The sequence below is a fragment of the Leptodactylus fuscus genome, chromosome 1 (genome assembly GCF_031893055.1).
Source record: "Leptodactylus fuscus isolate aLepFus1 chromosome 1, aLepFus1.hap2, whole genome shotgun sequence".
Lineage (NCBI taxonomy): Eukaryota > Metazoa > Chordata > Amphibia > Anura > Leptodactylidae > Leptodactylus > Leptodactylus fuscus.
In genome coordinates, this window is record NC_134265.1 from 169,929,754 (window position 1) to 169,948,170 (window position 18,417).

Genomic DNA, 18,417 nt, shown 5'->3' on the forward strand with positions numbered 1-18,417 from the left:
AGCTATGGCAATCTCTCTGTGAGAGATAATGTCCCACAGAGAGCTAAAAAAGTGCCCATGATACCTGTACTAAGATGTCGGGTCTAAAAGATGGCCGGCGCTCCTGCAGAGCGGTTACCATAGCTAGCGTGTCTCCGCTGTACAGGAGACCCGGTGGCTATTGCAATCTCTCTGTAAGAGCGGCCAGAAACTTTTACCTGTAATGTTGCAGGCCAGCTCCCGCAGAGCCGACCTGTTCCTGAGTTTCAGAGCCGCGTGGCACAGGAACAGGTCGGCTCTGCGGGAGCTGGCCTGCAACATTACAGGTAAAAGTTTCTGGCCGCTCTTACAGAGAGATTGCAATAGCCACCGGGTCTCCTGTACAGCGGAGACACGCTAGCTATGGTAACCGCTCTGCAGGAGCGCCGGCCATCTTTTAGACCCGACATCTTAGTACAGGTATCATGGGCACTTTTTTAGCTCTCTGTGAGACATTATCTCTCACAGAGAGATTGCCATAGCTATCGGGTCTCATGTACAGCGGAGACCTGTTAGCTATGGCAAACGCTCTGCAGGATTCGGTACCACTCGCAGACAATTACCGTTACATACCTGCTTTCCTTCTAACTGACGGAACTAAACTGGCGCTGTGCTTGCCCCGCCCACTACATTCCCGCCCACTACATTCTAGCTCCGCTCATTCCTAGCACTACATTCGGACTATAAGACGCACCTACATTTTCCTCCCATATTTGGAGGAAAAAAAGTGCGTCTTATAGTCCGAAAAATACGGTACATAAAGATGAATCCACCAGATTTTACTTTTCATTTTGACATCAGATAATAGAAAACTAATGTATTATATTCATCCAATAGAAAAGAATAGAACTCAAGAGATGTCTCCACATGACGTGTTTTCCCTGCCCTTTGTACTGTATATAGCAAACACAACAGCTGCAGCACCTGACAGACAGTCCCTATCACCAGGATTTCAGTTTCTGTATCATATGATGACATAACAGTGTTGTCACTCAGGAGGGTGTGTGCCAAATAAATAGCAGGTCAGCTGGTGCTTTCCCAGTAGATAGCAGCAGCAAGCAGCACATGCAGGAGATACTGGTTGACTGCAGCAGAGACTATACTGTATACCCCTACCAGGTGTGAGGCTGGGAGCCACTTGATGAGAGGTCCTACTAGGACAGCAGAGGGCGCTAAAACAAGTGATGTACTATCAATTTACCAACTAAAGACACAATGGCTGAGGAGCTGACTATGGCAGCAGCCCAGGGAAATATACAGCTAGTGAAAGAATTACTCCAAAGTGGGGTCAATCCTAACACCAGGAACTCTCATGGAAGAACACCCATCCAGGTAAGGGATGCAAAAATGTCCTTTACTAAATAGTGATTAGCGATAAGGGGATTTCACAGAGTATAACATAGATAGATAGATAGATAGATAGATAGATAGATAGATAGATAGATAGATAGATAGATAGATAGATAGATCTTTTAAATGAATGCTACTCATGGGGTTGTCTAATATATATGAGTACTCCACACAATACATATAAATGAAATAGCTGACAAATAAAATGTATGTGATAGATAGATAGATAGATAGATAGATAGATAGATAGATGTTATGTACAATAGATGATAGATAGACAGATAGATGCAATACATATAAATGAAATAGCTGACAAAATGTATGTTTAAATTTAATACTATCCACCTATATATGAATAGTTTGTGTAACTCAAAGGTGTACTTTATATAATATATAGAAAGGAGATCGATAGAGATAGATAGGTAGATCTAAATATTGGAGTGCTGCCATTTTTTCCATTTCCTATATAAAGTTGAAGATTAGCCACCTTCCAGTTTGGCTTTGCACCCGGTTTGTATGCTGTGCTGCTTCTGCATTTTTTTCTACTAGATAGATAGATAGACGCAATTTTGATTGCATTTTGATGCAATCTAAGAATATATATATATATATATATATATATATATATATATATATATATATATATATATATATACAGCAGAAAAGGGTAGAATATAAAAAAAAAACAGCTGACCCTTGAATGTTTTCATATAAGACCCCAGCCTTACCTTCGTGTCCGTCTCAGTCATCCTAGTTATCTGAGCAATAGCAGCTTCTTCCATTACGCCATTATGCTTTCTCTCGGGCAATACTGGCATAGCCAGGTTGCTGCCCCCAGGATGTTATAGCTATCCAGCTGGTATTATTTCCGAGAAAGCACAGAACGAGCTTCTTATTTGCCCACTGAAGACGAAGAATACGATACGTGAGGCTTGGAGTTCCCCGATGATCGATTAAGGCCAGCAGGGGGCGCTCAATAGAACCCAAATTGTCATGTTATTTACTGGTCTGTAACAAGGGCGGTGCCTGCGTTCTCTATCAAGACTGTAGGAAACACTATATATGTCTGATGATACTAACTCACTTATACTATATGAATATACAGATGTGCATAATATATAACGCACAAACACACAGACATATATATTTATCAATATATGCAGACTGGGAGGTAAAATATGGTAGGTATTGAATTATTACAGAAAGTATATAAGTGAAAAATTAAAAGATGTAACTATATGATTGTAATAAACCCATTTCATTTTGCTATTTTCACTTTGTAAATCCTTGAGATCCTTGAGACTTGCAGCTTGCACGTACGCCTGGACAGTCATTACACAATCCACCCTATAGATAGATAGATAGATAGATAGATAGATAGATAGATAGATAGATAGATAGATAGATAGATAGATAGATAGATAGATAGATAGATAGATAGATAGACATTATCTACATTGTTATAATTATAATATTATCTCTATCTATTTATCTATACACACAGAGCATTGTATAAGCTATAACGCTAAATATTGGGTTAAAAGCTTTTTGTGGAATATATATGAATATGTATGTGTGCACTGTAACTATGTAAAATTTAAATATGCAATAATATAAGTATACCAGCAATACAAACACTGCTTTCATTCCCTTGTTATTATCGGCTATAGTTCTGTTTCTAGCATGTATAATCCCACGTTAGTTGCCTTATACACAAGTTGTAGTAGTAATATCCTTTATCGCTGATGTTATCATTACCATTATGCATCTTTAATTACATTACTAATATTAATACTATAAGCATATGGATTTACTCGGTTGTGATCAGGTTGTATTATTGCTTTTCAGCTACATTTACCTCAGGACTAGATACCATTATATTATATTATTATATTGAAATCAGGTAAAATTCTTCCTTTCTGTCCATGTAATAGAAGTTTAGTCGTACCAGGATCCAGTGTATTAATAGCTATGAGAGACTGAGCTACCTCCACAGATAGCATGTTACAGACATTACACAAGTCCTGACACATATCGGCCTCTCCCAGCCATCTCTGGTAGCATCAGCATGCAGATATAAATATATATATTACATGAGCTATCACTTGAGTGTATGATCTGATAATTCCTGTAGATCTGATTCCTTCCTTTCACATTGACCCTTCCAGGTGATGATGATGGGCAGTCCGCACCTAGCTCAGATGCTTATTGAATATGGAGCCGACCCTACAGTCCCCGACCCGACTACAGGCACCTGCCCCGCTCATGATGCCATCCGTGAAGGTTTTGTGGAGACACTTGTGGTACTGCTGAATGGAGGGGCAAGTGTGGACGGTCCTCAAGACAGGTTTGGCCGGCGTCCTATAGACTTAGCATCCCCATCAGTTCTGCAAAAACTAAGAACACTACGAATTGTCAGGCCGACTGTAAACTAGCTCCACTTACCTCTCATATCTACATGAAATATCCTCTGTGCTGACCTCATCTGGTTATTACCTAAAGGTAAGGCAGTGATTTCTACACCAATTCAGCCTAAATCGGAGAAGGGAGGGGGGAGTCTGGTATCTATTTCACCATGCCTATAAAAGGGTTAAGGGCTGATGTTCCATAATAATAATGCTAATAAAATAATAATAATAATGACAGTTAATAATAACAGTATAACAATAATAATAAATAAAAATAATATAATAATAATAATAACAATAACAATAACAAATTATAATAATAATAATATAACAAAAATATTTGTCAATGGTTTTTATTATTGAATAACAATAATAATAATTGTTATAGTTAATAGAAATAACAAAAATAATTATGATTGTTATATGATCCAATGATACTTATTGACTAGGAATGTGTATATGTAACCAGTTACCTCCTGAGCACTCTTCTATATACTTACTGTACACTACAAGGCATCGGCCGAGAAATATACAGTATACAGTATAGTGCAGCATATCCTGTATTTTTACTGTAGCTTTACGTATCGGATTCTTCTCCTAAGAAGTGAATTGTAGTTTTCTGTCATGACATTTCTTTCTTCTTTTATTCTTATTTCGTCTGCTTAAAATTTAGTAAAAAAAAAAAAAAAGCTTCATTTGCTGATATGAATGTAATGTGATATCGTATATTATTTATAAAAAATATGTGTTTCTTGCAACCACATGTTATTTCAGTGAAATATCAAGTCCACATACACATACGTTTTCGTTCTTTAAAAACTAGCATATGAAGTGTATGTGTGAATCCAGCCAGGATATGAGCTGCGGTAGCTCGGAATCGGGCAAGGAAATACAGCAGACATATGGATCATATTCCTTGCTCAAAAGGGCCCGGATAATGGTGACTTTACACACCAATTAAAAAAAAAAAAAAATACGTGTTTTTTTCCCAGAAAAATTCTTTAATAATGTCTGTAGGGAAATACACAAGAAATAATAATAGTAATAATAATAATTAATTAATTATTATTATTATTATTATTATTATTATTATTATTATTTTATTTATTTTGGCATTTATTGACCTTTTTTTGCAGTTTTAAGTTTGGGGCATGGTAGCATGATCTAGGGGTGGTGATTTTCTAACAATTTATCGGTAAACATCTTGAGGAATTGAAATATCTGATCACAGCATTTTTGCCCAAAATATGCACACAAGAACACCTTGAGAAATGACACAAGACACAAAGAGAACTCCTGACTCAAATCCAATATGTATGCCACCTTTACAAGTGCCATTGTCAGCTATGCACACATGCTTGTGTTATGTTTGTAGCCCAATACAGAGTGGCTGATGCCAATAAACAGCTTGCCCCATCTGAATCTTATAATGTACAAAGTATCCTTAATGGACAATAAAAAGGGTTATGGAAATATATGTACCTTCATATGAGATCCATTTTAGACATAAATGCTTGTATATGAACTATGTGAGAAATAAAATAAAAAAAAAAAAAATAAAAAAAAAATCAACACAAAACTTAAAAAAAATAAAAAGGTTGTTCACATCATGAGTGTGATTCAGAAATATACTGAATATCTAGTATGCATACCAATGAAGAAATGCTGCGCAGTATCCATAGCCTTGTACACTACACATCTGTGCACAGTATCCATAGCCTTGTACACTACACACCTGTGCACAGTAGCCATATCCTTGTACACTACACACCTGTGAACAGTAGCCATATCCTTGTACAATACACACCTGTGCACAGTAGCCATATCCTTGTACAATACACACCTGTGCACAGTATCCATATCCTTGTACACTACACATCTGTGCACAGTATCCATAGCCTTGTACACTACACACCTGTGCACAGTAGCCATATCCTTGTACACTACACACCTGTGCACAGTAGCCATATCCTTGTACAATACACACTTGTGCACAGTAGCCATATCCTTGTACACTACACACCTGTGCACAGTAGCCATATCCTTGTACACTACACACCTGTGCACAGTAGCCATATCCTTGTACAATACACACCTGTGCACAGTAGCCATATCCTTGTACACTACACACCTGTGCACAGTAGCCATATCCTTGTACACTACACACCTGTGCACAGTAGCCATATCCTTGTACAATACACACCTGTGCACAGTAGCCATATCCTTGTACAATACACACCTGTGCACAGTATCCATATCCTTGTACACTACACATCTGTGCACAGTATCCATAGCCTTGTACACTACACACCTGTGCACAGTAGCCATATCCTTGTACACTACACACCTGTGCACAGTAGCCATATCCTTGTACAATACACACCTGTGCACAGTAGCCATATCCTTGTACAATACACACCTGTGCACAGTATCCATATCCTTGTACAATACACACCTGTGCACAGTATCCATATTCTTGTACACTACACACCTGTGCACAGTAGCCATATCCTTGTACAATACACACCTGTGCACAGTATCCATAGCCTTTGCCAGTCCACACCTTTGCTTTTCCGAAGCACACCCACATAAATGTCTCCAGGATATGTTTCTGTAATGGGAGTAGATACAGGCAGCCATAAATGTAATCTGTATATTGGCATTAGACACAGTATAGTTTAGTGCTCATTTCCATTTATCCAGACAATTTTTCCACTCCAGCAAAGTAGTAAAACGCCAGAGAAACATTATACCAGACCTGATCCCAATTATATCTATGGCCTTATATCTGGCACATTAGTTGTGATGTTTGATGCAGGACTGCTGCACAAAGGGCACAAAACATATTCAGCATAGAACAACTGGGCAGACACAAGTCATACATGTGAATCCAGTAGAATCCATCTCCTCTTAAAAAAATGGAAAGGAAATAGGATTAGTGAAACTTTTTCTCTGGCTGAAGCCTCATATTGCTGAAAGGCTGTGTTTTTGTTGCAGATTTTGCTGTGGTTTTTTGAGCCAAACTCAGGTGGACGTACAAGTAGAATGGAAAATATGAATGAAGCGCACACACTTCTTCCTTCTGCTAATCCACTCCTGCATTTGGCTCAAAAACCACACTAACAACTGCAACGACCAAAGAAAGTGTGCGGCATCAGCCTTAAAGGGGTTGCCCAGGAATCTCTTTCATGTATGACCTGCTCATATACATCTGATCAGTAGAGGGGCAGCAGCCAGTCCATATAAAATACAGGGTACGGAGGCAGACGGCTCTGTGTCCTGTATAGTGGCAGGGCACTAGAACTGGAACTCAGATACCACTGAAGTCAATGGTACAGAATAAGGGAAGTGAACTGAGCCCTTGTCCTGGATGAAGGAAAGCCTAGCTAGAGTGAATAAAGCCATACGGACATGACACTCACAAATATTGAGTTAGATGTAGACCACGCCATTGTTATTTCATGTCCACCTAGTTCTCTATATTATCTTTTATCACTACATTAGGAGCCTGGCATTATTGGTTTGGTATACCTTAGACATCTCCGATAAATATTTTTATTTTCCTTTGCTTTAAGAGCAGAAGGACAAAAATACAGAAGCGGATCTGGCAATTGACTACTTTGGGGTCCATTGGGTTTCTGTCAGGAGACTGGTATATGACCAGCATTTTGCTAGACAAAATACCACTATATTTTATTGGGTATTTTCAAAGGAAGCCGGTGTTGATCTGAGAGTCCCTTTGGCCCATCCGAGAAAATGGTTCTCTCCAGAACAAGAGCACATCCTCTTTTATTGCATTGATAAGTAATGAGTACTACTATAATAATACAGTATTTGTGAACTAACCTATGAGAAATAGACAATAGACTCCAAGTCATTTCTAACTGGGGTTATCTTCGGTCCTATTTTATTATGGGACCCCAGCAGAGGATACTGACAGAAGCTCCTGCCAGAGCCTCCAATGAAAATGTGAACACAGCCTTAATTGTTGCAGTAGGAAGATGTACACAAGGCCAAGCCAATGATGATTTTTAATAGGAGGTGCTGGGATGCCAGCTGTGTTATCCCAGTGCATTTCATGATTCACTCATTTCTGTTTGTATGTGGGTGTGTGTGTGTGTGTGTGTGTGTGTGTGTGTGTGTGTGAAGGGGGGGGGGGGGGGTACCGTGTGCCAATATGATTTCACAGAGCAGGATAGAACCTGCTCTACAATTATTGAATCAGTCAGTAAGGAGGAGGAAGGAGGGGAAGTAGGGCAACCCAGCTGTGTTCAGTGATCCTGTCTGCACATTTGCATATTGTCAAGTAAATGAAGATTTCTCCAACAGAGGCACAAATTACATGAGGAAAAGGTTCACAACCCTATGCAAATTGGTGGAGAGCAAAGTCATATGGAGACCACAATGCTAGTGTGAACCTAGCCTAAGCCTGACCTATCAGACTAGTTTAATATGCTTCATCCTGGTGACAGACTCCCTCTAAGAGCAGTATATGTGCCCTTTATAGGATGTGATGTGCCCTATATAACACAGCTTTTGCCTCTGTGATACTATACATGCACTTCCCAGTTTAGTTTTCCTTCCTTATTTAAGAAATACAAATTATATCACCAAAATGACATTGTTTGTTTTGGTACCGTGTTAGCCAGTGGTTATAAAATATAAAAAACAAAAAAAACTTTGCAAGTCTTCAGTAGGTGATACCTTTTTTAATGGCTAACTCATAATGATGACAGAATATGACGTTTCGAAGCTTTCCTCTGAGCTTCTTCTTCAGATATAACCTGAAGAAGAAGCTCAGAGGAAAGCTTCGAAACGTCATATTCTGTCATCATTATGAGTTAGCCATTAAAAAAGGTATCACCTACTGAAGACTTGCAAAGTTTTTTTTGTTTTTATACAAAATGACATTATAAGACACAAGTATCTATACCCTACATAATATACAAGTATAATATATAATATACATATATACCTGTATGTATATTATAACATACAAGTATATAAATATATATATATATGATGTACATATATACCTGTAAATATAATATACAAGCATAATATGTAATATAGATATATACCTGTATATGTATTATAGTATACATAATCATACAAATAATAAATATTAATTGAAATGTAAAGTACTGGGACAGCAGATCCTGAACGATAAGCAGTGGTATAACATCCTATTCAGCACTACAACATTATCCCGACAATGACTCACTGACCGCAGCGCCTGAAATAGTGTTTTGTAACACAACACATCAAAAATTGTAACAAATACCGCTAGTGTAGCTTTGTATATCCTTGTATGACATTTTAGTACTAGATGGATAGAGAGATAGATAGATAGATAGATAGATAGATAGATAGATAGATAGATAGGAGACAGATAGATAGATAGATAGATAGATAGATAGGAGACAGATAGATAGATAGATAGATAGATAGATAGATAGATAATAGATAAATAGAAGATAAATATATTATAGATAGATAATAGATAGATAGATAGATAGATAGATAGATAGATAGGAGATAGATAGATAGATAGATAATAGATAAATAGATAGAAGATAAATATACTATAGATAGATAGATAATAGATAGATAGATAGATAGATAGATAGATAGATAGATAGATAGATAGAAGATAGACAGATGATAGATAGATAGATAGATAGATAGATAGATAGATAAATAGATAGATAGATGGTATATAGGATAGATAGATAGATAGATAGATAGATAGATAGATAAATATATAGATAGATAGATGGTATATATGATAGATAGATAGATAGATAGATAGATAGATAGATAGATAGATAGATAGATAGATAGATAGATAGATAGATACTACTACACCTATCTTGCTCTGACAGCCGCAGGCTGACCGGACATGCTGGGAGTTGTAGTTTCTGCCTCCTGGAGAGTCGCAGGTAGAGGAATACTGTAGGCGTATGAGGAAGACGAAAGAAAGAACAGAATATTTTCGTACATAAAGGGAAACGAACAGAATAGGAGAAGAGAGGAGAGGCCTCGGTGTCACGTGCCCCGCCGTGTCTCCTCCCTCAGTCAGTGAAGTCATGTCGGACTGTGTGGATGCCCTGTCTAAGGCCGCAGCCATGGGGGACCTGGAGCAGGTGAGGAGACTCCTCCAAGACGGTACTGACCCCAATGCAGTGAACTCGAGCGGAAGGACGGCCATTCAGGTACAGGCTCGGGATCCATTACTTCTGGGCACAAATCACATGTGATGTCCTGCAGTATCATGTCCAGCTAGTGACAGGCAGAGTTCTCCAAGTATCGCAGGACATTCGTACACTACACTGTCCATGTCCTGCTGGATATTATATGTACATACTAGTGCACTAGGAGACAAGGTTATGTATTAGTATCTCTCATCATAGATCTGGGTGAACTGAGATATAAAGATAGAATAGTAAGTAGACGGTTAGTAAATGGTATATAAATGCACGATGGATATCTAGATCTACAACTGGGAATGCATATGCAGTGTATTGCAATCTATCGATCTATCTATCATCTATCTATCTATCTATCCATCCATTTATCTATCTATCTATTATACATAGCATCTATCTATCATCTATCTATCTATCTATCTTCTATCTAATTTATCTATCTTCTATCTATCTATCTATCTATCTATCTATCCATCCATCATTTATCTATCTATCTATCTATCTATCTATCATCTATCTATCTATCTATCTATCTATCTATCTATCTATCATACATAGCATCTATCTATCTATCTATCTATCTATCTATCTATCTATCTATCTATCATCTATCTATCCATTTATCTATCTATCTATTATACATAGCATCTATCTATCTATCAATCATCTATCTATCTATCTATCTATCGATCTATCTATCATCTATCTATCATACATAGCATTTATCTATTATCTATCTATCTATCTATCTATCTATCTATCTATCATCTGTCTATCCATTTATCTATTATCTATCTATTATACATAGCATCTATCTATCTATCTATCTATCTATCTATCTATCTATCTATCTATCTAATCTATCTATCTATTATACATAGCACCTATCTATAATCTATCTATCTATCTATCTATCCTCTATCTCATTTATCTATCTCTTATCTATCTATCTATCTATCAATCATCTGTCTATCCATTTATCTATTATCTATCTATTATACATAGCATCTATCTATCTATCTATCTATCTATCTATCTATCTATCTATCTAATCTATCTATCTATTATACATAGCACCTATCTATAATCTATCTATCTATCTATCTATCTATCTATCCGTCTATCTATCTATCTATCTATCTATCTATCTATTATACATAGCATCTATCTATCATCTATCTAATCTATCTATCATCTATCTATCTATCTATCTATCTATCTATCTATCTATCTATCTATCTATTTATCTATCTATCGTATACACATGTCACCTAAGCATTGGGTATATGCACTCAGACAATAACTTGTAACAAATTTCCTCACAGATACAGTTTCTCATAACTATGGTACGTGCCTCAGAGCTACTGAGTCGTTGTGCCAGGTTCACATTTGCCGTTTTTTATTTATATTATCATTATATTATAATATTCTTTCTATACATGGGATTGTACAGTGATACATGTTATGACCTATAATTGTTCAGTCAGCTGGTACAGATAGGTGGGTATGTTAGGCCATTATTTTCTGTATACCACATCATGGTGAGCATACCTACACCCCAATTGTATGTATAAATCAATCCATATAAAACCACTGCTCCATGTTACACCTCAGTCGGGTTCAATGTTCTGCACACTCTCAAACCTGTTGAGGTACTCTGTAGGTGTGAATAAGGACAGATTATTAGTAATTAGTAGTAATCCCAATAGATGCTTGCTTTTATGAACGTCCTGTAACATGATATACACTGATGCACTCTATCAGATATACTGTGAATCTCCATAAAAACTAAAAAGCATCCAGGTGTGTTCATATGTTATCTGTCTATTATCTTAGGCTTTATCATGTATTTTTTTTCTTGTTTCGTTTTATTTTTGTTACAATTAAGAAAAAAAATTCAGCACGTTTTTTACTGGTTAAAATATTTTTACCGGATATTTCCAGATATTAAAATAATAACAATAATAAATATAAATCTGTATATACAAACATATATATATATATATATATATATATATATATATATATATATATTTACATATGCATATATATACATATGCATATATATACATATATACACATAAACATATATAGACATATATATGTATACACACACACACACATATATATATATATATATATATATATATATATATATATATATATATATATATATATATATAGCACCTCATTTTTTATTTTATCATATGTGTTGCAGTTTATTTGGAAAATTGATTTCCTAATGTGCATGAAGATAGTAAAACAAACGAAACTCATTTTTAATTTCCGTTTTCCCATCTGTGTGTCCCATATTTTTTTATCCATTTTCTGGCCGTGTAAAAGTTTTTCACATACAATTTGCATCAGATTTTAAGTGATGAAAAAACAAAACAGATTAATGTCTTTGTTCCTTTTACTGACCCAACCCACTCATCTGGTTTTAACATCAGTAAAACGGACGCATCAGCCCCCCAAAAGCCCTCACTGTTGTGTGTATGGGGTCTTTACCTCCTATAACAGGATGGTGCCTGCAATACTATTTAAATTTAAAAAAAAAAAAAAAAAACGCTTTCAAGCTAAGGAAGTTTCTGCGTTTTGTTTTAGAGTGTGTTCACATGTTCCCGATGCCTGGCAGATTCAGTGCCTTTGTGCCTTTTTTTTTCTTTTACATCTGGCAAAATGCAGCATTTTCTTCACGATTACAAATAACCCAGCAAAAAGACACAACACGTGCATATAAAATCAGGAACATGTGAACAGGACGTAAAGCAATCGGAGTAAGAAATCATTTTTTGTCACAGAAATGATAATGCAGTATGGGGTGGGGCAAACAGTATAATAAACAACTAAAAGTCATACAATATTCACCAATTTTATGGTGCAAATTTATGCATAAAATTTATGAGTAAAAACGAAAACATAAGTTCAAAAATTGTGCAGCGATTTTCACATGCATTAAAAAACAAATAACAAAAAAAATCGGTTTCAACAGGAAAGCCTATCTTTCAGACCTGGCAGTATTTTGGTGTATACCAGTGTTTATAAAGCCAGAACTACAACTGGATCCAAACCACAACAGATGTACAAATTGTTCCATTGTATTATTCCTCTCTGTAGATTACAAATACTGAGAGGATTATTACATTGTACTATTGGCATTAGTTTCTCAGACCGAGGGGTCCCTGTCACACTCTGCCCACTTTCAGAAAAGATGCTTTGCTTTCAGCTCCCAGATATGACGATAAAGGCTCACACAAGCCGAGACGTTGTACAAACCGAAATGCTATATCTTAGGGATTATGTAGTGAAGTGCATACATCTTGTATTATGCTGCATTGTCAATAAATCTTTTCAGCTTTCATATATATGACTGGAGTGTCGCAGTTTTTCTATTCAGTTTATGTAAAGGCTGGATTGGGGGGGGGATTTATGTTCCATTCATGTGTCAAAATGTGTCGCATTGTTCTTTTTTTTTTTTTTTTTTTTTTTTTTAAAGTGGGAAGAGTGCGACAGGGACACCTCAGTCTGACAAATTTACTGTAACTCACACCAAAAAGCTTGAAAAAGTTTTTTATATCCACAGTTATCTGAATAAAGTCTAAAATCTTAAAGAGGTTTCTGAATCGTGTATGGTTTTTACAATGTATGCAACAAATCTACTAAACCACATGTGAACAGACACTTAAACTGTATACACTGGACTAAGGCTAAGGGAGTGTGATGTCTGTTTTTTAATGTACATCACACCACAGAATTAGATTCCAGTTTCAGCAAAAAAGTGTTATTGTTTGTATGATAGAAAGTTATACAATTTTGCACTATACTTTCTGGATCAGTTCCTCCTGGTTTTTCATATCTCTTACTTTTTGTCATTGCTGGTTTACTTCCAGTGGATAAAAATCCATCCATGGTCATGTGATATACAGTCCATGGTCATGTGATATACAGTCCATGGTCATGTGATGAGCACACAGGTGCACAGCTCCTTACTAGACAGATGTCTGATTACTGTGCTGTGACTGTAACTAGCTGTGCACCCCTGTGTTCCTCACGTGGCCATGGACTGTAAATCACATGACCATGGACTGATCTTTATGCGCTGGTGATGACACCAAGCAGATATAGAAAGTATAATGTAAAAATTACATAACTTTTCATTTAAAAAATAATATTTATTTTTTTGAAACTGGACAACTATTTTAAAGGGGCTCTATCATTGGGAAAAGTCATTTTAACTAATCACATCCTTGCATAGCCTTTAGAAAGTCTATTCCACACCTATCTATAGTATGTGGTCTTGTAGATTGCCTCAGTGGTTTCTGAATAAGTCCGTTTTTATCCATATGCTAATTAGACTGGTGCACGATACATCGTGCACTCCTCTGCTATTGTTTCCTATGGGATTCTGCTGCTGCTGATGACTTAGCTTCCTGTTTGCACACACATAGGAGATACTAGGAGAGACGAGTGCTTCTGGGAACTTCCTGTGCTGGCTGGAAGCTCATTAGCATATGAATAAAAAGGACTTATTCACAAACATTGAAGTGAATGGGAAGTGCCTGCGTGTACGGCTCGGCATGAGCAGAGCTAGCCGTACACGCGGGCACTTCCCATTCATTTCAATGGGACTGCTCGTAGTGAAAAAAGCAGCCCATTCATTTCAATGGGGAGCGCTCATATGCCGGCTCCCATAGAAATGAATGGAACGGCTTTATACGCCGCTTATTCTGAACGTGTTTTACGTTCAGAATAAGCTGCCGTATACATAGTGTGAATGCACCCTAAAATGTAGTTAGCCATTGAGTTCAATGGCTTAAATGCGTATTTTTGAGCGCGTAATTTTGAGCATGCAAAATTACACACTCAAAAATACACGCTCAAAAATACGCATGTAAGCCATTGAACTCAATGGCTAACTACATTTTACATGTGTATTTTTACACGTGTAAAATGGACAAAATGAGTGGAGCGTTACATTGTGTAAATGCGCCTTTATGCTGCGATTTACAAACAAGTGACGTTTTTTTAAATCGCAGCATTTCCTATGCGGATATTTTTCTGCAATGTGTAGATGGGATTAGACAGAATTCCATCCACTATGCAGGTACTGCAAATTGTCATGGCCAAATAGCGGTGCATACACTATGTGGGGCTCTGGTCTTAAGGCAAAGCATTTTACAGTCTATGTAAATAGGGATAGAACAATAGGGGGCTATAAAGCATATTTACAATTGACTCAGCAGTCCTAAAAGAGGATGTTTTACCACCTCCAACATTTCCAACTCTTTACATCAATGATAGCTGCTGCTTTACTGCTCTGGTACAGTTGGGATTTTTTTTGGATTTATACAATGGCTCTTTATTATGTTTCCAAAATGCAGGTGATGATGATGAGCAATGCAAAGATGGCCCAACTTTTGCTGGATTATTCTGCGGATCCCAACATGAAAGATCCAGAGACTGGAAGGTTCCCTGTTCATGATGCAGCACGTCATGGGTATCTAGAGACTCTTATGGTACTAATGAATGGGAAGGCTCATATTCACATTCCAGACAATGACGGATTTCTACCAATGGACCTGGCACCCAGTCATATTGTGACTGACTTACAGTTAAAGGGAATGTTGTCTGATACAAAGAAGCATGTAATGCAAGAGACTATGGAGCCAATGTTTTCACTACATCACAATTTTATTCATTAAAAGACTATGCATTTTCATCATGACAGGTTCACTTTCAGGCAAAAACAGGCTGTCAAGTCAGAACCAATCACTAATGTACACATTTTGTATTAAACTATGATTTGTATTGTGTTAGGTCTTATTCAGACAAAAGTGAAAAATATCATGCCATTTTTCATGGTCGGCAAAAAAAACCGGACATGCCCTATTTTTGATGGACATAGATATGGCCATGTGAATAATTCCATTGAGATTCATGGGTTTCAAATGGCCGTTACACATTGCCATGTGAATAAGCCCCTTCAAAAGATTTCAAAGGCCATGTAAAAATTGCACATTTGCTTGTAGAGTTTAGGCATAACATATAGACACAGGGAAGATGTACAAACTCCATGCAGATTTTGGCCTTTGAGCCCAGAACCTCACCCTTAGGCTAAGGCCTCACAATACACAGTTAGGCTCAGTTTCCACGGAGTAATGCGCCCCTCATTTAGACACGTAAACACGTGTCAGAGCGAGGCACTTCAAAACAGACCCCATTGATTTCAATGGGTGCCGGCTTACACGCGCTACACATTGAAATCAATAAGAGGCTTTATAACCCATTGATTTCGATGTGTAGCGCGTGTAAGCCGGCACCCATTGAAGCCAATGGGATCTGTTTTGAAGCGCCTCGCTCTGACACGTGTTTACGTGTCTAAATGAGCGGCATATTACTTTGTGTGAATGGAGCCTCAAACGCCACGGGAAAAAAATGCAGCAGAAAATCATTTTTTCCTCAACGTTTTTCATTGCGTTTTGCTCAGTTTTTCTCTGCGGCTTTTCTTCTTTTAATAAACCTATAGGAAAAATGCAAGTGTTTCCGCAGGTATAGTTAACATGCTGCAATTTTCCAGTGGTTGTCTTTTTGGCAAAGCGTAGATGGATTAGCCAAAATCTCATTCTCTTTCCTGGTACTGCTGTGTTTTTGCAACATGTGGCTTTAGCCTTAGGCCAGGCTCCACATTGCAGAAATGCGTGACATCCTGGTAATCCCATTCACACACTGCAGAAAATAATTAGCAGCAGAAAAGCTGTGATTTAAAAAACGCTTGCATTTCTAGAAATTGCAGCATGTCAATTATTGTTACGGAAACACTGGTATTTTCTTTTTTTTTTTTTTTTTTTTTTAATATGGAACGCTTCACGAATTTGCATGTCATCCTTGCGCAGGGGCCATGCTAATCTTCTCTGTATCGTTCCAATTTTAGTATATGTTCTGCCGAAGCGAGCACGGAAACACTGGTATTTTCTGTGCAGATATAATAGGGGCAAAAACTCTATAGAGGAAGTCTGACGACTTTCTGTGAAAAATGCTGTAGAAAAAATGATGCTTTTCAGTTGCAGTGTTTTTAGCAACCTACATGAGTGCAAGTACCATAAAGGATTTTCACAGCATCTTCTAGACAGAATGGTACCCTATGTGCACTCATGAAAGTGAGATGCTGCTTTCGAAATGTTGTTATAGCAAGGGTGTATATATAGGAAGTGCTGCTCATTCCAGTCCAGTGGGTTCTCTGCAAGAAAAAAAAAAACAAGTAAGGGCTCGTTCACATCAGCGTTCATCTGTCCTTATTGCAGGTTTCCGTTTCCTGAATAAAACAGATGCAGGAGACGGAAACCTGCAGGAGTCTTTCTCACCCATTCATTTGAATGGGTGAGAAAGGTGTCTGGCCGTGAGCGGCAGTGAGCGTTTTAGGCTCTCCGCCGCGAAACCGGGTTTTATAATCCGGACACAGAGTCGGACATGCACTACTCTGTGTCCGGATTAAAAAATCCGGTTTTGCGGCGGAGAGCCTAAAACGCTCACCGCCGCTCATGGCCGGACCCGGTCTATGGTTTCCGTCTTCTGCCATGCAACCATAGAACGGAGACATGAACGCAGGTGTGGACCCAGCGTAAGACTGGAGCCCCATGTGGCGTTAATGCTGTGGTTTAGCTGTAAATTCATCTCTTTAATCTTCAACTGAATGTGAGATAGCTAGTTAATAGATTATTGCATACATACATATTAAATTGGTGGATAAACAGCAGTAGTATGCATGACACAAATATAAATAGACAGCTAACTAGAGGGATTTAAGGTGAGAGAAACTAGATAAAAGAGGATAAATATATAGATATGCAATAAATACAATAACAGCTCCAAAAAAGGTAGGGCACTGAGTAAAATGGAAAGAAAATGAGAAAGCAATGATGTGGAAATCCCATGTAACTGTGTTTTTTTCACAGTAGAACTCAAAACAAATCTGAAAGTGAAAGTTAGGCATTTTTCCATTTCAGGTAAAACAATATTCTCATTTAGAAATTAATGACATCACCACATCTCAAGAAAGTTGGACAGGGCCATGTCTACTATGTACAGCATCCCCTCTTCTTTTTACAATATTCTGTAAAAGTCTGAGAAGTAAGTGTCCCATTGTTGTCTGATGTAGGATTCTAGGTACGCAACAGTAGAGATGGGCAAACCTCACAAGATTCATTTCATTAAATATTCAAGAGGGTAAACTCTCTGGTTTGTATAATAAATGGAGCTGAAGTGAAGGTGAGCAAAAATAACAACTCTAGATGACGTCATTGCTGAGGCCTGTGATTTGGGCACCCAGGTGTATGACTTCGGCCAGAGGATGGAAAAGGTCTGAAGAGGACGTCGGGAGAGGTAAAGCAAGGAAAGAATAACTATTTTTAAGATACTCCACCCCTGGATTTCCA

The 18,417-nt window shown here is 37.4% G+C and overlaps 1 protein-coding gene and 1 non-coding gene across 3 annotated transcripts; one reads left to right on the top strand and one right to left on the bottom strand.

Moving 5' to 3' along the window:
• The first annotated feature begins 1,233 nt into the window (after positions 1-1,233).
• LOC142194556 (cyclin-dependent kinase inhibitor 2A-like) lies at positions 1,234-15,498 on the top strand. Of its 2 annotated transcripts, XR_012715040.1 has the most exons (3): positions 1,234-1,350; positions 3,537-3,870; positions 15,367-15,498. XR_012715040.1 is itself a non-coding variant. In XM_075263763.1 (2 exons), the coding sequence occupies exons 1-2, from the start codon at positions 1,234-1,236 to the stop codon at positions 3,801-3,803; spliced, it is 384 nt and encodes a 127-aa protein (XP_075119864.1). In that variant the 3' UTR covers positions 3,804-3,896. The 2 variants fall into 2 exon arrangements, 1 of the variants encoding a protein (XP_075119864.1); XM_075263763.1 differs by lacking the exon at positions 15,367-15,498 and having other exon boundaries at positions 3,537-3,896.
• Positions 15,499-16,833: 1,335 nt separating this feature from the next.
• Positions 16,834-16,940, bottom strand: LOC142190903 (U6 spliceosomal RNA). The gene has a single exon (XR_012714551.1). It is a non-coding gene; the product is annotated as a U6 spliceosomal RNA (small nuclear RNA).
• Between the last annotated feature and the right edge of the window lie 1,477 nt (positions 16,941-18,417).